The 25,087-nt window shown below is 45.1% G+C and overlaps 1 protein-coding gene across 2 annotated transcripts; it reads left to right on the forward strand.

Annotated features, from left to right (window-relative positions):
• The first annotated feature begins 4,605 nt into the window (after nucleotides 1–4,605).
• On the forward strand, nucleotides 4,606–25,087 carry RGS10 (regulator of G protein signaling 10). Of its 2 annotated transcripts, XM_054276548.1 has the most exons (6): nucleotides 4,613–4,694; nucleotides 5,497–5,697; nucleotides 10,070–10,188; nucleotides 11,575–11,661; nucleotides 18,542–18,685; nucleotides 22,358–25,087. In XM_054276548.1, exons 2-6 carry the CDS (start codon nucleotides 5,679–5,681, stop codon nucleotides 22,502–22,504), a joined length of 516 nt encoding a protein of 171 aa, XP_054132523.1. In that variant the 5' UTR covers nucleotides 4,613–4,694; nucleotides 5,497–5,678; the 3' UTR covers nucleotides 22,505–25,087. The 2 variants fall into 2 exon arrangements, with proteins under 2 accessions (XP_054132521.1, XP_054132523.1); XM_054276546.1 differs by lacking the exon at nucleotides 5,497–5,697 and having other exon boundaries at nucleotides 4,606–4,694.

The raw sequence follows: 25,087 nt of genomic DNA on the forward strand, positions 1-25,087 counted from the left end.
TCCTCTGTAATTCAAAAATCTTTGATTTCTGTTGTCTGTACCTGTTTTAGGATTTATAGATGGGTGTTGAAAGCGTGTGCTAAGTATCTCTTTTTTTTTTTCTTTTATCTTCAGGTTCATGCCAGACCGAACATTTCACAAAGTTGGGTTTTCTTTACTGCACCCCCCAGTCAGTCCTACCTATGTGTAGTCTAGAAGGCCTTAAAATGCTTTTAAGATCTTGATGATGATTTATTTCATTTCTAGTTGAATATATGAATATTTTACCAAGTCAAGATTTTCCTTGCTGTGAAATTGCTTACTGAAAATCATATTTCTTCATCTCAAGACTTAATTCATAGTGCTGCCTTATTTTCTGAAAGCTGGTTTTAAATCCTGTAGGTAAAAAAAAATGGCATTTGCCTTTGATGTTTAAAGGCAATATAAAAGGAAAATACAATTTTTCTTTATAGAACAAAGTAGAAGAAAGCAAGTAACAGTGGTTTAGTAGTAAGGCTGTTATCAAATTTAAATACACATTTATTACTAATCTAATGGAATATTTTCTTCCCTGACAGATGCAAAGTGCATAAAACTGCAAAAAAATCAGTCACACCTAAATTTCAAGGTTTGAAACACATGGTCTTGTTTTTTTCTGAGTGCAATTTATGAAGAGATCTAGGTGTAAGTAATGTAAGGTGGGAGCACTACTGGAGTTACTCAGCCTGTAATTCAGTTTCTGCATGTTTGAATTCGCTGCCAGAATTTTGCACTCTGTATTTTGGCACCCATAAAGCTGCTGGATTGGAGGCACTGAGGAATGTTCCACAAGATTAGGGATAAAAGTTGACCCTGTGAACCTCCTTCTACTAGAAAGTATTGCAAAGGGGTGAGTCAGAGCTTTCTGTGAGTTCAAAGTGAGGAGTGCTGGATGAATTCCCCTGATTTATTTAGGCAAGCCTGAAATAGAATATAATTTTCTACAAGAATTCTCTTCAAGGCTGTTTTATGCTGTGTACCTTGCAGGAAGGTTATGTTTATGTTTACTCTGTGTGTATCTTACTAAAAGATTCAAACCTTTTACTATCTGCTCTTTCACTCTGGTATCTGTGAATCTTCAGGCAGTAACTGCATTTAGCTAAGACTTACAAACCTTGGCCTGAAACTAAAAATGATTTGTTGATTTAAGGTTAATAAAACTCAAAAGTGATTCTTGGCTTTGAACTGTGAAAAAACCCCCAGATCTTAGCATCCAGTCCCGTTGCTTCCTCTGAAAAGAGCAGGGTTAACCACACTGCTGTGTTCTAGCAGGCAGTCACTCTTTGCTTTGTGGTGAAACTGAAAATGTCTGTGCTGAAGCATTTAGGTAAAACCCCACAAATGAGTCCCTGCAGGTTCATGATACTCAGTGCATTTCAGCACTGGCTGTTTCAAGTTTGCCAGCCCATCATGGACAGCAAGCTGTTGGGATGAACATTGATGAAGTTTGAACGATGAACATTGATGAAGTTTGAACGTGCTTTTATTGAACCTGTGATTGTCTGAACAGTGTATAATTCTTGATGAAAATGCCTCATTATCTGGCCAGTGTTTAGTTTGCACTGCAGTATCTAGTCTTATTTTCTACTCTTAACCTTTTAAAGTCTAAAATTGATTTAAAGGGCTGGGATTTTTTTGCAGAGAAAAGAGAGATTCCGACTTTGAAGGCCTCCTCTTCTCCTTGTTAACATTTCTAATTTTAAATTCTTATAATCACATAAGTAAGTTCCACCTCTACTGAAATCAGTTGCATTATGTTGATGTAAATGAAATCAGCTTTAAATCATGAGTTGGGGTTCTCGCAGTCTATTGATTAATTTTGAGTCTTTCAACTGCAATTTGGTGTTGAAATGAGCTGTGCATTTGATGAATTTTCTGTGGTGTTATTCATAGCTCAGCATGTTCCAGAATAGATTTTTGCAATGGCAACAGCTAAGCACAACTCCTTTCGTTTCTTTTCAAATCCAGCTATTTAAATTAAAGTAAAATTACTCTTCAGAATACAAGTCAAATTTTAAAATAGCATCTTTGTCTGAAATCACATTATCAAGCGTGTGTCTGCCTTTTTGGGTGTCTTGCACATTCTCTTTCCCCCTACACACACTCACATCCATTCCTGACAGTGTCAGTGGGAAATTTGCTGAATTTTATCCAAATTCAAAAAGCTGCCCTGGTTTGGGCTGATGAGCAGCCCAAGGTTTGCTCTCACACTGTGTGCTAACAAATCATGCATGTGCAGAATGGAGCAGGAGGAGGCTCACAAAAGCTTTCAGGATCACTTGTAAGGGCACTTGACTATTTGAGGATATTTCAGTTTTAATGGCACCCTGTTCATTAGGTGAGGTAAGTACTCAGAGCACACCATCCTCTCTATGTTGCCTGGCCTGCAGCCAGAGGTTATGAAATGTATGTAGGTTCATTTGTAAGGGAAATTTTGCCTTGTGAAATTAAGGAAAAGCTGGTAAAAAGAGGTCTAAAAATCAATGTAAAAATGTAGAGATGTGGCATATGGACACTGGCACAGTTTGAATTAAATCATAATTTGCTATATATGGGTATTGCAGCTTATTAGTGGAAAAAGATGCAAAAAGCACCACCAAATGAACCGTGCCTGAAAACCTCCGCTGAATTCACCTGGAAGGAAAATTTCCTGAAGTCATTTTGTCTGATGAAGCCCTGGCTCTTGAACATGAGAGCAGAACACACAGAGCAGCATCAGGAACACGGCACTGAGGGGGCAGGCACTGCTGTGCCCACCTGGGATTCTGCCTCTACAGCAGTATTTTCAAGGAAAAGGGGCAGAAACAAATCTTGGAAACATTTGTATCAAGGTGGGGAAAGGAACCTTGGATTCTGGAGGTCAGTTTGTGGCAGATCTGTAGGTCAGGTGTCCTGTTATATCAATGGACAAGGAGCTGTGCTCTCTTGGGTGTGTTGAGCACAATGTGACCTCCAAACATTCTCACAGTTCTTAATGTACTCCCTCAGCCCCAAATCCTTGATGTTAAGTCTTGAAGCAAATCTGTTAACTTCTTGTCAGTACACTGGCTCAAAGATGATGTAGTTGTCCTAGGAGTATGAGTTCCTAAGACTTAAAATAGCAACTTTGGGCTTTGTGACCTGAATTCTGAAAGAAAAATAAAACCTGGTGATGTCTGTACTGCTTCAGTGTGAATGTTCTGCCTGGAATACCTGGCACTAGTGGATATGACTATAAAAAGCTTTGGGAAGTGCATGTCCGAGCTGTCTTCTCCCACCTTGCCCCCTACTCCTTTCCTATGTGCCTCTCCACGTGTTTTCCCTCTCCCAGCTGTGTCACCCGGGCCCTGCTGCTGCCGGGGTGTTACACCCTGCTCTTCTGATGCTTGCACGGAATTTCCACTTGTGGCCCAAATGTTGTGCCTGTCTCACACATCTGCCTGGAAACACCACATGCAGCTGCTGAGCAGTTCCCTCAGCAGAACAGCAAACTTTCATATTTTTTTAATCCACCCCAAAAGCCAAGAAATCTTTACCAGCTAACACAGCCTTTGGCCCCGGTGCCAAAGGCAGAAATCCAGGGGGTGCAGGCCAAATCCCTTCAGCTGGAAGGTATTGTGCTGTTGTTTATTTTGGAAGCACAGATGCAATTGATTCTTGTGTTCAGTCTTCTGGTGTCACCAGTTCCCAGGAATGAGATCTTGGCCTTGTGCATATAAGTGGAAAATATCCATAATTTTCAGTGAGATGGGGAGCCCATCCAAGTTCCCTCTGCGAACGGAGCTTCTTAGCAATGTGTTACTGTGTGTTCAGGATGGGATTTGGCTGAGGTGGAAATAAAACAACTGTTGACTTGTCTGCTAGCAGTGGTTTCTGTGATTTTTTGTGTGTTGGCGATATTTCCAGTGGGATTTAAGCGCTCCCATTGCCTCCCACTACTGTTTTGCTGAGGTAATTGTCTGTTTGATGGCTCGCAGCTTTGTCAGAATTACACAAACTTCTCACATGCTGGATTTTTGAACAAACACGTTGGTAAAAACATTATTTCTGAAAGTGAAAGTACATTGGTTAAAATTGTAATTGCGCTTTTCTGTTCAGAAATAATTGTCCTTTGAAATGTTGGACGAGCAAAGGAGTCACTCCAACACAAAAAGCTTGGTATGTCTATTCTGGTAAGACAGGACACAATTTCATGAAGGTGCCCATCTTGGGAAGTGTTTTTGCTTCTTGCACCTGCTCCAAGGTGGCTAAAGCAAGACCAGGAAGGTGGCTGGTGGTTAAAGCCGGGCGGGGACAGGGACGCTGCTATCCCGGGTCCCCGAGCACGGTGGCAGGAGCAGTTCTGGTTGAGGAGCAGGAGCCCTGAGCCGGGCAGGGCTAGAGGCGGGATGGATGAGCGGGGTGCCCGGCGATAACAACAGGGCAGTGGGAGCGGGGCCGGCGTGGCTGGGCTGGGCAGGGGAGGCTGAGGAGGGGGCAATCCCCGGCGGTGCCACGTTGCACGGGAGGTCCCCGCGCCCCGGGCTCGGTGCTCGGCGGGGCCGGGCAGGTGCGGGGCTGGCGCCGCTCCCCGGGCGGGGCGGGGCGGGCCGGGGCGGGGCAGCGCGGCCGCCCGCGGGCTCGGCAGCGGGGCCGAGCGGCGCCCGGGATGTTCAACCGGGCCGTGAGCCGCCTCAGCAGGAAGCGGCCGCCCTCAGGTAACGGGGACCGGGCAACGACCCCCGGGCGAGCCCGCGGCCGCTCCCGCCGGGGCAGCGCCGGGCCGGGCTGTGGGGGTGAAGCGCTGTGGGGTGAAGCGCGGGGCTCACGGCGGTCCCTGGGCCCCGCCGGAGCTCGGGGCCGCGGCCGGGGCTGCTCGGCGGCCGCTCTGCCCTCAGCGAGGCCGCGGGGGATGCGCGGCCGGGGCGCTTCCCGCGTTGGGAGCAGCGCGGAAGGGGAAACTGGGCTCGGCTCCTCTGCTCGGGCTGGTGCCGCCGCAGCCGAGCTTCACTCGGAACTGCCGCTGTTACCGGGGCCGGGGCGACAGCCCGGGACATCACAGCGTGCTTGTTCCTGCTCCAAATTGACTTTGAGGAGTTCGCCTGTGGAGGGTTCGAGCCGGAACGGGGATTTCCAGGCAGTAATAATGTAGGACAGCGCGGATCCCTCTGCAGCCAGGCGCTGTGACGCCGTTGGGTGTTTTGTATCCCCGATGCTGCGAGCCTGTCGGTTCCGAGGGGTGATGTCTGACATCTGTCACTGCTGGGACATTTGGGGCAACAGTTGCAATCTCCAAATCCTAGAAAATAACCCTCTGTTTTATGGTGTGCAGGAAGAAGTTGCAATCTTTCTAAGAAAAGCCGAATGAAATCTTTGTCTAGAGTTGTTTGGGTTTTGTGGGGCTTTTTGGGTTGGTTTTTTTGGGGGAGGGAGGGGGGCAGGCGGGGAAGGGGGTATTTTAAAGGCTGTATGTCTGGTGAACACTTCCAGAGATGCTACAAAAGAGGAACGTCCCTTTAGTTTCCTTCCTTATAGTTAAAAGTGGAATCCAGTAGCCATCTGTTGCTAGAGACAGTCAAAAGAGGATGTTGAAGCTCGTGCTCTGAACACCCCACGCGTGAGAGGACAGCTCTGCTGTAGCAAAAAGGTCTAAAATTCAGCTGCTGCTAGGAAAAAACTGTTGTGCGAGGAGTCACCCGCTGATGCTTGGATACATGGAAAGTAAGGGAATTTTCCCTTTTCAGCTGCTTGCTAATGAAGTTTCCCACTGCTTCATACCTTGGATTTATTAATTCCAGACTGGTGATTGTTGCTGGGTAGGCATTCTGGTGACTGTAGGACCAGACAAGGTATTCAGAGTGCTTTTAAAGTAATAATAAAGGCTCGTGGCTTGCAGATTTATGATCCAGGTGGATGAGGGGAGGACTGGTCAGAAGTTCTTCAAAAAGAGATGGAAGTGGCTTTTCCTGTTGTACATCCATGCTTAAATGTGGAGTGAGGAATGTGCTGCTTGCATGGTGCTTTTGTCCTTGTGAGTGTTTGTGTGGCTGCTGTTTGTTAGGGGGTGTGCAGAAGGGTGTGCAGGCGGGAGATGGGCAGGACAGGCAGCTGGAAGGGATGTGCTCAGCAGGACTCTGTGAGGGTGTGTGAGCCTGTGCTGCTCGATATGGGGCCACAAAGGCCACGGTATCAACAGCTGGAGAGTGGCAGCAGCTTGGGGAAGGGCTGCAGTGGGCAGTGCTTTGGGAGGCAGGGTGATCAGCGTGGCTAACTCAATTAGCCGTGTCCGAATCACTCCGCTTGATGGGTTCCCGCAGGTTTTTGCTCTTCGCGCTTGTCAGAAACAAGGGCCAGGACTGTGAGTTCTGACCTGCAAAGTTGTACGTATTGTGTTGATACCTCCTGGGATTTCAGTCCAAGTTCCTGTTTGGAGGATGCAAATATTTGGCATTTTCTGATAGCACCCTTCAGCTGATAATTACGGCGTTCTCAGCGCTGCTCTTACCGTTGTGCCGCGCACAAAGAGCCTTTATCTGCAGCCTGCTGCTGCAGTGCCATTGTGTGATGGCAAGGCAACTCCTGCGAGCTTTCCCTCTAAAATAACGCTCCAGATAATGCAACTGGCTGAGCATGGAGTGCTCTGAAGAATGGTGCTGTTAAAAGAAGCACTCAATCATTTGCTGCGTTGGTAGGAGCAGCTGGCTGCTCCCCGCACGCCGTGCGAGCCGTGGCGGCTCTGAAGCACATTTCCAACTCAGTGGAAAGTTTGCTTCAGCAGAAACTCTTACAACTGAGCTCTGCTCTGCGTGCCTTGCTGCCTTTCTCTGCCTCTTGCTTCCTAACCCATGCAAAAGGCAGCAGGCTCTGCTCAGAAATTTAATTAGCGTGTGATAATGCAATAAATGAACTGTAATGTAAGAAATGCAGTTGGCTTATTTATCATCTGATGCGTATTCTGTGTGTTGCTTTGACAGAAATATTGCTGGCAGAACTGCCATTTTGTGATGCCCTTTGTGATACACAAAATTATCTCCCAGTTTTTAGTAACAGCAAATGTCTGCCTTCCTCATTTAAATGATCATACAGATGTATGTACGTTTGGGATCTTGTTATTCAATGGGATCAAGCTTGTTGTTTCCAAGGCTATATTACTGAACTTTGTCAGCAGATGATTTTAACAGGATGAAGTTGTCTTTTTATAAATATCAGAGATAAATTGGTGTCAGAAGGATCATTCATGTAACTACACTGCTGTATTTCTTCCTCAAATGAATTTTTTTCAGACTCATTAATTTGCACTTCAGTGAAAGTATAATTTTTAAGGTAATTTAGTAATAGAGATAGATTTGGGGATCAGCTTCTGGGGTCATTTTTGGGGAAAACCTCTTTCCTGCCTTTTAAAAAAATCTGAAAATCACATATTAAATCTGCTGCATGAAACTAGCATGTGGAGCGGGAAGTTATGATCCTGACTGAGGGGATGTCAGGTCACTTTTGTATTAGAATAAATGCTGGTGATGGCATGTTTAATGGGGTATAATAAAAATACCCAGCAGTTTTAATAGCCTCATAACATTTCAGGGTGTTTCCTACTGTCATGTGCAGCCTATTTATGTTTGTGCTGAAGGGGATGTTGATGTTTTGTGGTGGCTGCAGAGGAACGCTGGACGTGGGGATTACTGGGGCTCAGCCTGGTGTCCCCAGCCTTGGGTGGGCAGTGCTGGGAGCTGTCGGCTGGGCTGAGCTGGGGTTGCACCTCTGGGATTGCCCAGCACCTGAGACACCCCTCAGCCTCTGCTCTGGGGACAGAAATGAGGCCAGGGGTAAATGGAATAAATGAGGCAAGGGGCAAATGGAAGGGTTGCAATGGACAGACAGCCCTTGTCTCTGTACCAGGGTGTTTTTTTGGGTTGTGGGGAGCTGGTTAAGTGGGGAAATGAACTGAGTGAAGTGTTCTGTGCAGGGCTCAGCAGAATGGACAGCAGGACACTCATGTTCAGACCTCCCTTCTGAACCAAATTCTGGTTTTGAAGCTAAGGCTGTAGGAGAAGAATGCAGGGAAAAGGGGACTAGAGGGAGTAGGGTTTGGAGGCTGACAAGGAGGAGAGAACATGAATGGAGGGGTAGAGTTGGGCTGTGCTGGCTGGGCTGGAAGTGAGAGGAAAATGGGGAAAATGATGATCAGGGAGGCTAGAGAATGGCAGCAGTAACATGGGAGATCAGTCAAAGCAGCAGAAGAGAAGCAGATTGATGTATCTTCAGTTTCTGGATGGATTTATTCTGGCCTTTGCCCACCAGGTTTTTTTTTTAGATTTTCAAGGGGCTGGGTCTGCATTGGCTCATTGAAACACCTGCTTTGCCACTAAGTAATCATTAGTGTCCACTTCAGATTTGACTGGAAAAGAAACTGGAAATCAAATGTTGCCCCTTTGTGTTGTGTGGTTTAGCTCAGAGGGGGAATGGCCTGGCTCTGCAGCCAGCAGCAGCTGCAAAAAGAGCTGCCATCCCTCTCCCAGGTGAGCATGAACGCAGCAGCACATCCAGCTCCTCAGAGAGCTTTGTGCTCTGCTGCAACACACTCGGCCATTCCCACTCCAACCTCACAGATTTTACTGAGATTGCATGCCCAAATACTTTGAGTCAGGTTTCTAAAACAAATTTTTCAAGTGCTAATCAAGAACCACATCCTTTTGCACGAAGGGGGGCAAACTGAGGCAGTGCTAGCTCGCTGTGCTGCTGTCACATGGGGAGGCTGCAGCTGTGGTTTGGAGACAATCCTTAGGTCTGGCTCCTGACCTTTAAACTAGCAGAGTTTTTAAAACAAAATTCCCCCCCTATCAAGGCAGAAAAGATGTTCATTCATTTAGAGGAGTTGGTGAAACAAGCAGACTCCACAGGTCCCCAACTCTGCTGCCATGCCAATATTCTGTAAGGCTTTAACCTCAGTTTTATTTCCAGTCACCAGCTGGAAGGGGCATCTGCTAGTGTGTATTTAAATACAAATATTAATATATGTGTATTTCTGCATAGAGAGTTTTTTGAGATACTTAGTGAGGATTAGTTTCATGGTGAAAGAAGTGTTTTTAAAAACAGAGCTTAAGCAGATGCAGATTTCCAGTAAGTTGGTAGGGAGAAATGAAGGAGTTATAAATAGCAGCTCTGCTGGTTGCAGTAAGGGTTTTGTGCATCTCCCCAGTGCACAGTGACCTGAAGTGCAGCTCTTATCCTTCTGACTTCCCTCCTGTGTTCCCAGGACACTTTGTGTGTGAGAGGAGAGGAGGCTGAGCACTTTATGCCTGTGTTAGAGTTTTTCAGATCAGCAACAGCATTCCTGGAGCTTTTCCAAGTAATGGGTTTTCTGAAGGGTTTTTTGCCATCACCAGCCTCGAATGAAATGCACTTGTTCCTGGGATAGAGAAAATAGGAATTTTATTCCATATTTCTTGTCTGTGAGAAGGCTGGCTGGCAGATCAGATGTGGCACAGTCCAGTACACCTTATGAAAGGAGAATTTCAGGGCTTGGAAACAGTAAAATCGCCCTCTTGCCCAAAACCAGGCTGACTCAGCTGGAGCGATGCTCTTCTGCTGGGTGTATTTCCTCCCATTGGGCTGGATTAATATCTTGGACTGGTTCTCCTGCTAAACAAACCATTATTTTCCTTTCTTTCTCTGCTTTTACTGAGCATCCAGCTTCCAGTGATTATTCCCATCTTAAAAATAAACTTCACATGTGTGACTGGCCAGAAGTTCCTTTAGAGAAGCCAACATTGTTGACAGTGCCAGAGCAGAATATGGACATTGGTGTGGTCATTGTGCTCCCCAGGCAGGAGGTGCTTGGACCCCTCTAAAGCAGTGACACTGCCTCCTTGCATGCTCATGAATTATGTGGCTGTAAGGAGTTTTTGCCTCCTTACAGGCAAAAATTCCTTATGCATGTATGTGTGTGTGTTCATTTTCTGTTTTATGGGGTTTCCTTTAAAGAGAGCAGCAGAAATCAGGAGTGCGGGGGGAAATGGGGGAGACATCCACGTGGCTGATACTTGCCTTTTTCTAAAGAAAATGCTGTTTTGTCCATTTTATTTTTTTTTTCCAGAGATAAATGATGGTGAGGGCCACCCAAGCAGCAGCCACCAAGCCTTGAAGGGAACCTCGAAATGGGCCACGTCCCTGGAGAACCTCTTGGAAGACCCGGAGGGAGTCAAACGCTTTAGGGTCGATATATTAAACATGGATAAAGCAAAATTCAGGGTTTAAGGCAGAATGAGCCTCAGCATGAAGGGTGCAGCTGTGCCAGCACTGTGAGCAGAGCACACATCCCTCTAGAGCTGGCAGAGCTTCTGAGGTGGCTCCTTTTGCCCCCTGCCACTGCAGCATGCGCTCAAAAGGCACTGGCAAGGCTTTTGGCTGCACCTTCCTGATGGGATCCATCCTCTCTTGCAAGGATTAACAAGTTGGATAAACTGCAGTCCCTGGGCCACTGATCCCTCCTGCCAGGCATTATTTGTCACTGAGATCCTGGGCTCTCACTTCTCACAGGTTGTCCTTAAGCCATGAGTTCCCAGGAGCAAACCGATGACTCTGTGGCTCTTGCTCTGTGTTTAGCAGCTCTACTGAAAATATTCCCTTTCAGTTTACTACAAAGTGTGGGCTGCTGCAGCTCAAAATGGCTTGAAGTTTAATTAGGTGAGGGTGGTGAGTTGGTGTTTCAAGGCCTTCTTGCCATGTTAGATGTAAGAATAGGAACTGCCTACTTCAAAGTGCTTTTGCCATGCTGTACTGATAAAATGCACTGGGGTAAAATGGTTTCCTGCCAGACTGGCTTGAAAAAGTGAGGTAAACAAGAATAACAAAATGCTGATTTTAAATTCTTAAAAAAACCAAACAAACAAACAAAAAAAACCACCCCCAACTAGTCTTGGTGCTGTTTAATTCCCGGCATTACTTGGTCTCTATTTTTTTAACACTTGAAAGAGAAAACTGATGATGTCAGAGCTATAAAAGTTTCAGTCATTACATTTCATAAATAAATTTAATGTACATTTTCCCCCCTCCCTCACTTTTGGAGGAATGTGCTGTGTTTAAACAGCATAGAGAGCACAGCTACATCCTCTGCTTCAGTTTGTTTAAGTGAATTTATTGCCACTGATGATACCTTTTAGAAATACTGTTATTTGTAGAGATTTTACTCATTAAAAATGTCAGAAATGTGCTGCATGAGAATCCCAAGTGATTTGTGACTCTCATTAAAATGGTTCCTTTTACTCACCTGGGAACGAATTAACCTCTTTCTGGATTTCCCTTTGAGCAGTGGCTGTAAAAGTGCTCGAGTTATTTAAGGGAGGCTGAAGAAGCTGTTCCTGTTAGTTACTGATATGGTCTGAGATTAGATGGAGCCCATCCTCCTCCTGGAATGTGCTTTCAAAGAGCAGAATATCACAGTGTTCCATGTCAGCCCTGCAGATGCACAAATGCTTCTGTGACACTGGGCTGGGCAAACCCATGGTGAAGTTAATTGTAGGCAGCTTCTGGTGCTAACAGGGAAAAACAGCTGAGAAATTGGATCCTAACCTTGGTGGTTTTGTTTTTTCTCTTTCCTAGGAATTTTTAAAGAAAGAATTTAGTGAAGAAAACGTTTTGTTCTGGTTAGCATGTGAAGAATTTAAGAAGACACAGGGAAAAAAGCAGGTATGTTTCCTAAATAAATTCTGCTTGTCAACAAAGTTTACTTAGCAGAGCTGGAGCTAAAACTTCTCTGTTGCATAATGTGCTTTGTGTGAATGCAAATAAATATATTTGAAGAAATGGCACTAAAATCATCCTGGTGGAATTGTTTGGAAACAAATCCATTTCTATTTCAAATCAAAACAAAGTGCTGAAATTGTCAAATTTCCCATGTTTTGAAAACTGAACTTTTTGTCGTTTCTAGGGAGTAGCAAAAGTTTTATTAATGCAGTGATGTTGCATCATCTTGTTTGCAAATATGAAGATATTTCATTCAGAACTTTTTTAGAGCATAGCAGCTATTAGCTGGAAATTTACACCACTGTGCTCTCTTAGTGGAACAGAAAAATAACAAATGGCCCTAACAAAAATATTTTACAGCACCAAAATGAAACATTTTGCCTTATCAAATTACAAGTTACAAAACATAAGGGATCTGTTTAAACATTTTTACTTAAATATTTATCCAAATTAATGTATATCTGCAGAGTCTTTTCATTTTGATGACAGCTCTACCTTTCTAGTAGGAATTATTCTATTGGAAAATTTTTCAACCAGGCACCTTCAGCAAGTTTTCTTCCCTCTGCTTTGATCTTGGCTTACATTTAGATCCACCAGGAGCAGAGGATCCACTTTCACATTTAGACTTTGAAGCCCACAGAGTCAGGCCTAAGATACGTACCATGTTTTGTTTCCTTGTTTCTCAAAATGTTTTTTGTGCCTTTTTTTTGTTTGTTTTGTTGTTTTCTTGAGAAATTTCAAATTTATCTGCTCTTTAAGAGCTCATTGTGTGAGTATGAAATTAAGTAGTATCAAAACTCTGAGTGAGTATCTTTGTCCTTGAGTGTCAGACTCCTAAAGCTCTTTTTTTTTGAAATTCCACTTTTATGCTTTTTATCTGAGGTAGCTCTTGTTGCCAAAGAGCACATTTGGCACCATGAAGAGGTGAGAGTGGGAAAATGCCCTTAAACTTCTTCCAAGCAAATCACAGAATCACAGAATGACCAGGTTGGAAGAGATCTCCAAGATCATCGAGTCCAACCCAGCCTCAACCCCTCAACTGAACCCTGGCCCCCAGTGCCACATCCAGGCTTTGTTAAACACACCCAGGGATGGGGACTGCACCACCTCCCTGGGCAGCCATTCCAGAACTTTATCACCTTTCTGTGAAAAACTTTTCCCTGATATCCAGCCTGTATTTCCCTTGAGGCTGTGTGCTCTGGCTGTGTCAGTGCTGCTGCAGAAAGAGCCCAGCCCCAGCTGAGCACAGGCGCCTTTCAGGAGCTGTGAGAGTGATGGGGGCACCCCTGAGTCTCCCTTTCTGCAGGCTGAGCACCCCCAGCTCCCTCAGGGTTCCTCTCAGGGTTTGTGTTCCAGCCCCTCTGGATGTGCTCAGTGTCCCAAGGCCCTGCCCAAGCTGAGGGCCCAGAGCTGGGCACAGCACTCAGGGTGTGCCCTCACAGTGCCCAGGGCAGGGCAGAGTGACCTCCCTGCTCCTCTGGCCACTCCATTCCTGCTCCAGGCCAGCAGCCTTTGGCCTCCTTGGCCCCAGGGCACTGCTGGCTCCTGTCCATCTGTCTGTCCATCAGTGCCCCCAGGTCCCTTTGGGCCTGGGCATTGTTCACCCACACCATCCCCAGCCCAGAGCACTGCAGGGGTTATTGTGGCCAAAATGCAGGAATGGGCACTTGGATTTATCAAACTTCATCTTCCTGGACTCTGCCCATCCATCCAACCCTTCCAGGTCTCCCTGCAGAGCCCTCCTGCCTTCCCACAGATGGACACAGCTCCCAACTCAGTGTCGTCCGCAAATTTACTGATGAAATTAATTTATTCTATTTATTTTATTCATGAAATTTACTGATGAAAGACTCACTCCCCTCATCCATGTCATCAATAAAGATATTAAACAGAGCTGGCCCCAGCACAGAGCCCTGAGGGACACCCCTGGTGCCAGGCCCCAGCTGGATGCAGCACCATCCCCACCCCTCTCTGTCCCATCCAGGCAGGTCTGAGCCCAGCACTGAGTGCTCCTGTGCCAGCCCTGGGCTGCAGCTTTCCCAGGAGTGCTGTGGGATTGGGTGTGCTTGGAGGAACACCAGGAATGCCCAGGAACAGAAATCAGATAGGAGAGATGGGCTAGGAGAGGTGCTAAGAAGTGCAGGTGTAAGAAGGCTGTGTCCAGACTGCAGATTCCTCTCTTAAGGTCAGTCAAATATTGTCAGATTAAACAGTTTCCCAGCAGATTTTCAACAGCAAAAAAATTTCCATGTCTTTCCAAACAATGCATTTTGGATAGGGGAGTCTACTTTCTGTAAATATCCTGTGTTTTGTACTGAAAAAAAAATCCCCTCAAAACAATTTTGCTGGGTTTAGCTGTGAGGTTTTTTTTGAGTATTGATAAATCCATAAAAATACAACAAAACTGTTTTTTTGCAAGAAGAGGGAAATGTTCAATTTGTCTGTGAACTTTGTAACATTTAATAATTCCAGTTTTGTGTATTCAGCTGCTTCCCTCCCTCATTAAGGTCCAGGAATACAGAAAGTCTTGAGGAAAGAACAACCAGTCAGTCAACTTTTCTGCAAAGTCCCACGCTTTCAGTGGGATAATAATCATATTTTCCCTTGCTAAATAATTTCCATATTTCTAGCTGATTTAGGATTGCTAATTTAGGATGCCAGTAGAGAAAATGTTCAAGTGATGTACAGGGATAGGAGCTTGGTGAATCCTTCAATGAATTGCCAAATGAATGGACAGAGATTTAACTAGGTTTTATTTAGGTTAATTATCCAGTACCAGTCATTCCATGGTGTGGTCAGCCTGGAGTCTGGGGTTGCCCAAATTATTATAACTAAAGCCTGAATAAATGTGCTTTAGGATGACACAGACTTACAGTAAATTTTTGTAGCTACTGCTTATGGGTGGCTTTGTTTAGATAATTTACAAAGCTAGGAAAAGCACTAAAAATAGAAATCTTTCCAGTGTTTATGGTAGCATGAAGCGTGGATTTTTCTTCTGGAAGTGACTCTTGCAGAAGTCCCTTTTCATCTCTCCATTGTGCACACAGCATTCTAAAAACAGCTTTTTTACTTGTTTTGTAGCTCACTTTTCGTTAAAACTGGTTTCCCACACAGATTAGCTCACAGGCACTGAGGCTCTTGGTCAGATGAAGCTGATATCAATTTAACCCAGATTGGAGGCAGTCCAGGGAGGCCACAGAGATGCTCCAAGGGCTGAAGAAGCTCTGCTGCTCTGCTCTGGAGCCAGGCTGGGAGAGTTGGGCGTGGGCAAGAGGAGGCTCCAGGGACACTTTCCAGGGCCTAAAGGGGCTTGAAGAGAGCTGGGGAGGGACTTTGGACACAGGAATGGAGGGAGAGGACAGGGAAATGGCCTCAAACTGACATAGGGCAAGTTTAGATAAAGAGGAAAATTCTTTATGGAATAAAGAGAAGGAAATTCTTTAATGTGAGGATGGTGACACACTGGAACTGGTTTCCCACAGAGGTGATCAGTGCCCCATCCTTGGAAATGTTCAGTGCCAGGCTGGATGGGGCTGTGAGCAATCTGATCTAGTTGGGGATGTCCCCTGTCCCTGGAAGTAGCCGAGTAATTTCAAAAAGTAACTTCAAACTTACTTTATCTCAAAATTAAAGTTATTTCAAACCCTAACCATTCCATGATTCTATGAATGGGATTTCTCCCTCCTAATTTTAAAGGATGAGATAAACTTTTCATTACTTGAGGTGAGAGTTCTGGCCTGGGGTTCTTCTTGGTCAGTCTAAACCTTTCCAAAGGTCAGCATAGAGCAGTGGGTTAAGCATCCCTTGTGCCAGGGATATTTCTTGTTGTCCCTTCTCTGCCAGCCTGGGGCAGTGTTTGGGTTTGTAGGGGCTGCTGCTCCATCAGGGGATGAGTCAGGGAGCAGGGCAGATCTTTGGCAGCTGCAGGGCAAGGCAGCAGGCAGAGTGCATTGCTGCTCTAGGCAGGTTTATGGTGGGTTCTGCCCCCCTTCTTCTAGCAGGAAGGTACAAAGCTCCCCCTCAGCTCAAGACACATCTCTGTAACTCAAAAAAAAAAAATTCCTTTCAAATTGAAGTTAAAATACAGATTTAATGTTTGGTGAAGCTTGAGAAAGCAATGGGATCAAGCCCATTTGTAGCAGTGAGTTCTGCTGCCACCCTTGTGTTAGGGCATGAATTTAATTACTGAAATGGGAGTGGTGGGGATAAGGGAATTAAATTTAACTCTAAATATTCTGTTGGAGTTAGTCACATGTTGTTGCATTTGTGACTGTTAATGAAATAAACAACATGTCAGCCGTGCTGCTTCCCAGGGTTTAAATGTTTCTCCTCTTGCAGCCGAGCTTCAAAAATAAATTACAGACTGTAATAAATGAAAATAAATTACAGATTGCAATAAATGCTTCCAACAACAGGGAATATTTTCAGCTATTGCTAAAACCCACCCAAATGTCCATGTTGAAGTTCTGTGGTGAATGATTCCAGAACAAAGCCCTGTACATTCAGGGGTTTCTTCTGTTGCTTCCCATGTGGAATGCAGCAAGGGTTGAGCAGGGCTGGGTGATGCTGCACAGCTGGAGCCAGGTCTGCTGAGCATCTGGGGCTCCCTTCACCTCGATTGGGAGCCACACATGCTTGGGAGCTGAGCTTGACCTCAGGAAAGGAAGTGGGGAGGAATACTGGATGCACTGGAAATAGCAAGGGGGGTTTGCTGTGGACGGAACTTCAGACTCCAAATGGGAATCTGGCAGGGACACTGGGGAGAGCACACAGATGGAGCTGGGGACTGCCAGCAATCCTTCAATAGCCACCTGTGAACAGGAGCCCAGTTTAAGAGCTGTTCCAGTTCCAGAGTCCCCTGAGCTGAGGCTGCTGCAGAGCAGAGAATGTCACCGAGCGAACAGGGACAATCTTTGCCTCCTCCACCTGAACCTGGCTCTGCCTGAGTGACATTTGGGGGGTGTATGAGCACACTGGCAGCTTTGACTGTTCTTTCTTTTTAAAGCAAATTATAAGCTGTAGTTAATCAGCTGCTGTGCTGCTGAAGCACAGAGCAGTTCTATTTGCAGCAGAACCTGTAACCTTCAGCTGAGCAAAATTTCCAAATTTCCCCACTGCTGTAAAGCCAGGTCCTCTGTGTCTCTGCAATGGCCTCCTCTCCCTGCCACAGCTCTTTCACTTCCTTTCTTTGTTATTCTTCCTCACAAAATCCAAAGAGCCTCCCTGTTTCAGCAGCCTCCCACACAGTCCTGTTGTTCCTCTCCATGCTCTTTAAACTTCCCCACAGTTACTTCTAGTTTTGTGTTCCCTCTCCAGCCTCCCTCTGCTCCTTCTCTGTAGTGCCCAGCTTGCTCCTGTGTCCTTGGGCAAGCAGCTACATCTGCCTTGATTAGCCAGCAACAGAGAACATCCTGGCAGTTCAAGCACAGCAGAGAACTTCAGACTGCAGCTTTTCCCTTGGTGCTTGTGCTGCTTTTCCTCTCCCTTTCTTTTCTCCTGCTGGTTTTCCATTGACTCAGCAGGAGGGTAATTTTTTTCTCAGTCCTTTGCCCCTCTCTCAGGTATGGTTGAGATTGGACAGCAGGTTCAGGAGTCATTTGGGTGGGACTGGCAATACAATTGCTCATGCCCCTGAATAATAATAACTGAAGGCCCCTTTGCTGTGCCCTCATTGGGACATTAACTGTGCCACTTGTAGCAGCCACACCTTTGATCCCTTGGATTAATTGGTCATTTAGAACAGAAGTGGCTGACCCAGTCCTCCCTGAGCTGTGAAACAAGTTGGAAATGGTTAAAAACAGTTCACTGTGACCTAATGCACTTGTCACGTAATGTTCTACCCACCAGATGAATAATGAGTTTTAAAAAGGAATTCTAGAGCATGGGTGTCCCTTCCAGCAGTGAGAGTCCCCAGCTCTTTAGGCCTCCTGAATACTCAAGCACATGCAGCTTTTCTTCTAATAACCCCTGAGTGTAAATGTACCTCAGCTGTAAAACATGGAAGTAATTCTGACACTCCTTCATGGGCAGGATTTAAATGCTTCCTTCTTCAAGCCCCATCCCCATCAAAGGCACATCCCTTTGGCTGCTGTGGGGCTGTGGTTGCTCATTAGGGGCACCCTGGGGGCCCTGCTGAGTGCCCAGGGCTCAGATGGCCCAGAGCAGCTGCTGCTGCTGGCTCTCAGCATGCAGAATTCACATTGCAGCAGGGGCTGGGCCCTTGCCTGCCTTGGTTCTCCTCTCCCTCTCTGGCTTCCTCTCATCCAACCATCTGTTAAGGGGCCTTTCCTTGAACTTCAGGGGATTGTGGCCACTCACTGCTTTGAAGGTGCTGGTGGGGTCAAGATGTTATTGCTGTTATTTGTTTGACAAGGGAAGAGCTCTGAAATAGGGCAAATACCAACAAACAGCTTTAGGCAGGTCAGGCCCTTATTTTTCAACTCTCAGAGCCTATTGAGAGTCTTATCATTGCCAATTAGCCAAACTGTTGCTGTTTTCCTAATTTGTTTTTTTCACTCTATTTTCCCTTGTAGCAAGTTCCCAGTTTTTCTTCCTCTGGTTTTCTTGCCCATACTGATGACCTGTTAGGAAAACCATTTGTCTCAGAAGCAAAGACAAGGTGCAGCTGATGATGCTGAGTTTTACACTGGCTGCTGAGATTCAAGCATCCCAACCTGCTGAATTCTGGCAGCTTTCACTGATCCCAGTGTAGCTTTTGGCCTGTTCCTCTTCCAGTACAAATGAACATAACACAAGTGAGATAAACCTGATGCAGAGAACATTCCCACAACAAATAACTCTTTAAATAAATCTCCTTTTGCAGATGCAGGAAAAAGCTAAAGAGATTTACATGACTTTCCTGTCCAGCAAAGCTTCCTCCCAGGTCAATGTTGAGGGGCAGTCCCGTCTGAGTGAGACCATCCTGGAGACACCTCACCCTCTCATGTTCCAGAAGCTCCAGGACCAGGTAAAGTTATTTATTTCAACAACACAGTTTCATTCATTTTTGTCTGGTTTTGGTGAGCTCTGCTTTCTAGCCCTCATTGAACAGGTAAGCACAGAGCTGGGTTGTCCATGCTGGGGATATTAATGCAGCTGCTCTGAGATATTCCAGGTCCTTGGCCCCATCTCACTACAACCAGTTAATTAAGAGACTCAATACAATCATTCTAATTCCAGCTCAGGACCTTCCTGGACAACTGGCTGGAGTTTTCTCCAGGGTTCCTGCGTGGGTAGCTTGAGAATCACCCAGACTAACTCAGTGCCTTTGTTTTCCTGTGTATTCACTTGTTCTGAGTCATTGCTGATGTTTGTTTCTGTAGTTTTCCCTGGTTTCCTTGAGAGCTCAAATTTCTTCATTTTACTTTGCTTTGGTATTTATCTTGATATGAATGTAGCACAGTTTGCTGAAAACCCTCCTCTTCTGCAACATGCAAGACTCAGAGGAGTTGGTCTCTGCTTTGCCTTTCCCTAAAGAGCCTGGGAGGTCTGGTAGAAATTAGCAATTTTGCAAGCATGTCTTTAGGTGGTAAATTTTCTTGATATTCAGCTGATTTCAAAGCATAAGTTATGAAGTGAGTCATTCTTATCTGCAGCTTTCCAGCACTTGCAGTACTATTTTTAATTCCTGTACCATCCTCAGGACTACCTGTATTTTCCACTTGGCTCTTTCCTTTTGTGGAGAAACAGCTCAGTGATTTAAACAGGGTTTTCAGCCCATTTCAGTCAGGTATTGAATACACTGGCTGGGGCACTTGGAGGGGTCTGAGGAGCAAAGGTTCTGCTGTTTTTCAGGCAGATTCCAAGACATTAGCAGTGGAAATACCTGAAATCCAATTTCCATGTGAAGAAACAGAGTTTTTAATGGAAAAAGTTCTGACCTGGGTAAAGGGAAGGAACTGTTCTGGTAGATCTTAGCAGTCCAGTTCAGGGTGAGTGGAGCTGGAGAGAACATTGGAGTTTAAATATTTGCTGTTTATAAATGACATGCACATGGAGAGCCAAGGATCAGCAATACCTGAACTGGAAACACACTGGGCTAGTGGTGGAGGAATCCCTCTAGTGTGGGAAGAAAATCTGTGAGCTTTCAAAAACAAATGCAGAGCATTTATGGGTCATTGCAAGTTTCCAGTGCTTGAAGCTACTGTTTATTGCTGTTAGATAATGGCTCAGAAGAGTTATGGTCTTCTCCAGCTTTCAATCCTTATAAAGTTATGAGGAGTGGTGTAATTTGTTCTCTGAGGAGCAGAGCTGAGCACTGCTGGCACTGTGGGTCTGGAGGAGAAGAAGGCAGAGCTGGGAGGCCACAGCCTGGTGTTCAGCAGTGCTGGTAACAGGAGCTTCATTCTGCAGAGAGCTCCTGGTTTCACTGGGGACACTGGTGGGGTGTGGCTGCTGCCCCCAGAGAGCTCTGGTTTAACTGGGGACACTGGTGGGCTGTGGTTGATGGCCCCAGAGAGCTCCTGGTTTAACTGGGGACACTGGTGGGCTGTGGTTGATGGCCCCAGAGAGCTCCTGGTTTAACTGGGGACACTGGTGGGCTGTGGTTGATGGCCCTAGAGAGCTCCTGGTTTAACTGGGGACACTGGTGGGCTGTGGCTGCTGCCCGTGGGGTGGCCCCAGCTGCCCCCAGAGAGCACTGGGTTAACTGGGGACACTGGTGGGGTTGGCTGGGGACACTGGTGGGGTGTCTCTGCTGCCCATGGGGTGGCCCCAGCTGCCCCCAGGCCATTTCTTTGTGCTGGATGGGGTGGGGTGAGAGTGGTTCACAAAAATCCAGAATGCTTGTGGGGTGAATGTTCCTGCTCCACAAAGCAGTGGGAGGAGAGAGGGAGGGAGGGGGAAAAGAGAGTTCTGCTTTGGCATGTGATTGTGAACTCTGCTCTGTGTATTTGGCTGCCCAGACTGCACAAGATCTTCATCTTCAATGCTCTTTCTCTCTGGGAGATGCTTTAAATGATACCAGGACCAAGAGGGGTCTAAGTTCTTAACACAGGTGTGATGTTTTATCAGGAAATGTCTTCCTTATAATTTTTTTCCCCTTGAGCTGGTTGGATAGATTTAATTATATTGTAGTTAGCCAGTGCCAGGAGGGATAATTTGGCTTTGCCTAACTCAGGAAGAGTTCAGACCCTGGAGATCAGGCTCTACACAGAGTAGGTGTTTTGGGATGTTTTTTCATATTCCAATATGTTTCTTAAAGAATAATATTTCCACAGTTTTAGACAATAATGTAACTATTTAAACACGTAAACAAACACCTTGTTAGTAAAATCCAGTAAATTGCTGGTTAGTAATTTACTTGTAAGGGAGCTATTTCAGCAAATGCACAGTCAAGGACAGTCAAATTTTAGGTGTTTGCCTGTATCTGTCCAGGTTCCTCAAGGATGTGAAATGAAAAAGCAGTTTGAGATTGGGTTTTTTTCCTCCTAGCAGAGAGCTGTGTTAGCTGATTGTGCTATCAGTTACAAGTGAGGCCTGTAAAGGTAAAGCTGAGTTATCCACACATGGAGTGGCCACATCTGCTGATGAGAACCCAGGAATTTGTCTTGGAAATTCAGTTATTCTGAGTATCAAAAAAAATAATCTGTCCTGAACCATGAGTCAGAGAGGCTCCACCAGTGAAATAATAGACTGAGGGTGAGGCTGGCTTTGGTTTTGCCTCAATTATAGTTTTGAAGTTTACTTTTTTTTCCCTTCCCCTCTGTTTCAACACCAAGCAAAATATAGTCCTGACCTTGACACCTGAACAGAATCCAGGCTCCTCTCCCAACACTTTTGTTTTCAGAAAACTCCAAAAGAGTTGTAGGGTTTTGTTGTTTTGGTTTTTTTTTTTTGGTCTGCAGTGGGTATAAATAGAAGAGCAGAAGTGATGCTGAGGGATGAGCCTGAGCTGAAGCCCTGGGAGAGAAAAGCTGTGCTTGGGGCTGACTTTGTGTTTCCATGCTGGCTGTGAGAAGCTCTTGGCCTGGTGAAAAGTGTAATTACACAGGTTTAACCCACCAGCAATTTAAACCCACATTTTAACTGGCAAAGCACATCTGCACCAGGTCAGCTCTTTGTGGCAGGTTCCTGCAACATTTCTCATCTGGCCTGAGACCACTCTTGGCATTTTGTCTGACAAGGGTGGGAGGATTGGTGAAGGTTTAAGGAATATTGGCTGAACCAGCTGTTTCAGTATTTGTGTAAATCACTCAGAGGCTTTCCTGGGTTATCCAGTGCTCTGCATGGGTTACTGTGCAGCCCTCAGGAGTCACTGCAGCCACAAAGGTGCACAGAAGGTACCTCTCCTTCTTCAGAGCTCTGCTTTGTCCCTCTCAGTGCCTTCCAGACCCCTGCCAGGGGGATCTGAGCATGGCACCTCCCACCTTCAGTATCAGGTGTGCAGAGCTGGCTCTTGTGAGAAGTGTAATTTGATTTTTAAACTAATGTGGGTCGTACAGCCAGGCAGTGACTGTGGAACCAACATTATTTGCAGCATGCTGCCCCTTGGAGAGCTGCAAGTGTATTTCTTAAAAATGTAATGCTCTACTACAGACAGAACATTGTACAGACAATACATTGGAATTAAAGCATCCTTCTCACTGAAAATCTCATTTTGCTGAGCTCATTTGCTTTGTATTTTCCCCCCTCTTCCCAGATATTCAACCTCATGAAGTATGACAGCTACAGCCGCTTCCTGAAGTCAGACATCTTCCTAAACCATAAGAAGAGTGAGGAGCAAGAGGAGAACTCCCCAGAGGCTCAGACTGCAGCTAAAAGAGCATCGAGAATTTACAACACATGAGACACAATGGATCTCCTCAGGAGAGGCCCTACAATAAGGAAATTACACTCAGGAACAGTCTAGGTTCATAGCAGTTGCATTTAGGGCTTGGAAAGCTCAGAACCTTTTTAGGAGATACTTACCTTCTTAATTGCTTGAATGACTAATTGTTTTTGCATGATAGCTATTAACCAAGCACCCATGGAAGGACTGTTCCCCAGCTAAAATGCTGAGGTATTCCTCCCTAGCATGAATTTCCTTTCATACTTCACAAGTTAAAATGCTTTCAGTTCTTTTATTTTCCTTTGTGAGGCATCTTGGTGATGAGAAACGGGAGATAGCGTGGTTGGGTTTTTATTTTTGCCTTGTAATTTTTATTTGGGACTAGGTTTTACATCCTGAACTGCTGGGAGAAGCAGCTGAGGAGAACATTTCACATTAGTTTGTGGGTGAGTCATTCACAGCAAATTTAATCATAAAGGGACAGCATCTTTCAGGGTTAAGCTCAGTAGAATCCAATCCCTTCCTGTGTGACTTTGTTCTTTCAGGGTGATGTCTGTTTTGCTTTGCCTTTATTGCTGAATCAAAACACTTCCCTAGTCATGATTTTCATTTTTGTATCTCCTAAATTTCCCCCTTTTTTTTTTTTGCAGTAGACAATCACCTTCTTCAGAGGATGGGAGAGCCTCTATTCCCTTGGGAGCAAAGGCTCCAAAAGAGGCAGAATCTCTGAAGAACTCCTAGCTGCCATTAGGAAATGTGACAGCAAATGAGTAAATGTCCCTCTCAGGGCACACTGGTCTCAGCAAGGCTTGGCTTTGTCCCTCACACCAGTGTGACATCAGATGCTGCTATCAGGAAGCATCTGGTCTCTCCCAGGTCTCCTGACCAATCCTGCTCTGGGCACCAACAGTGCTTTGGCAAAGGACCAACACACCAAATCTGCTTTTGTTTTACTCTTTTTTTTTTTTTTTTTTTTTCCCTGCTAAAATCACCCTGCAGAATTTTTTTTTGGCCCACTCAAATATTTCAGGGTTTCCTAATTGTGATTTTGGAGAGCTGCAGTGGAACAGGGAGTTGGGTTTGGGGTTCAGCCACTCTCACATCAAGCTCAAGTGCAAGGAGAGTTTATTTCTGCCCTGTGCAATCAAAAGTTGGTGGAAAAAGACCAATTCCCATTCCCAGTGAGCATTCCATGTTGTCCTGGGAATGTGTCAGCACTGCAAAGCACATTTTGGCATAGAGTTTTTCGTGTGTTCATGTATTTTTTGATTAATTCACTGCAGTTGTTACTAAATTGCAGTTTAAGCTGGGAAAGTGTATTAGCTACTTGCTTTATTTACAAGCTTCACAGCTGTAGTCTGGCTGTTTCCCACTCTCTCATTATTTACTCTTCCAATTTTTGCACTGCTTGTCTTGAACTTTTGTTTATGTGCTGGCTAATCTAAATGCACAGTTAGCTTTTGAACATTTTGTACTTATTTTTTTTTTGTCAGAAAGGCCAGATATGTTTCATACATTGCTGTCACAATCAATGTTTAAAAATCTAAGTCTAGTTTGTCATTTTTGAGAATGCAGACTCACTTGGTAGACTTGAGTATTTCTTTTAACTCTGAGCCACTCAGATGTTGTGTAAATGAAGTTTTTTCCATGGGCTTTTCCCTAGTTAATAGTGGGGATGGAAGTTCTGATTCTTCCCCTAGAGCTCCATACCCTGTTTATTTTTAGGAAATCAAAAGAAGAGGTCAGTGCCTCCACAATATGCATGTTGTAAGGTGTAATTCTTATGCACTGAGTTAATGTTCTTTTTATGCTCTTGAAAGAGTTAATGGTGAAGTCCTATTACTTCAGGCACTTTCAGTGGTATTTGACCTCCTGCTTAAGCTGTATTTCAATGTTTTACTGAATAAGAATGAACTAAACATGTGCATGAATCTTTTTTTTTCTTTTTTTTCCTCTGCTGAGGCCTTGGAAATGGGACCATCCACTTCTGGACTTGCCAACTATTTGTAATCTCAGGATTACCTCTTTTAAAAATCAACTGTAAAAACAAAACTCTTAATGCCTGCCACAGCAGAGGACAGAACTTGTGATAGAACTTGGGAGTGGGCAGCTCAACCAGTTTAGGATGTGGGATTTGTATTTTCCCAGTGTTTGCTGCATTAGTCTTAGTGATACTGAAAAATTCAGCATGGGGCCATTCATGGGAAAGATGCAGAACGAGCTCTTACCACATTCATCACGTGGATGCACACTAGATTCATTTTTAATCATATTGATTTTAAAAATGCATGAGCAAGGCAGGAGAGTCTTTGACTATCATGTTTTAAAAGGGTAATAATAGAAAACAAAACCAGGAGCCTTATGAACAAAGGTGGGGTGGTAAAGAGAGACAGTAAGTTTGTAGCTGCTTATGAACAATATTTCCTTGGCAATATGCTTCCTTTCAGGTACTGTCTTTGCTTGCTCAGAGCAAATGCCCCACATGAATAGACACAAAGGTGCTTTACACTACCACAGGATGAAAGTTACCTATTAAGAAATGGAAATGGATGTTTTAGCAGCATCTCTAATCCTATCATGTTTATTTCAGTACCTATTATG

The sequence above is a fragment of the Melozone crissalis genome, unplaced genomic scaffold, assembly GCF_028551555.1.
Source record: "Melozone crissalis strain CALT ecotype California unplaced genomic scaffold, PUWL_Pcris_2 ptg000019l_1, whole genome shotgun sequence".
NCBI lineage: Eukaryota > Metazoa > Chordata > Aves > Passeriformes > Passerellidae > Melozone > Melozone crissalis.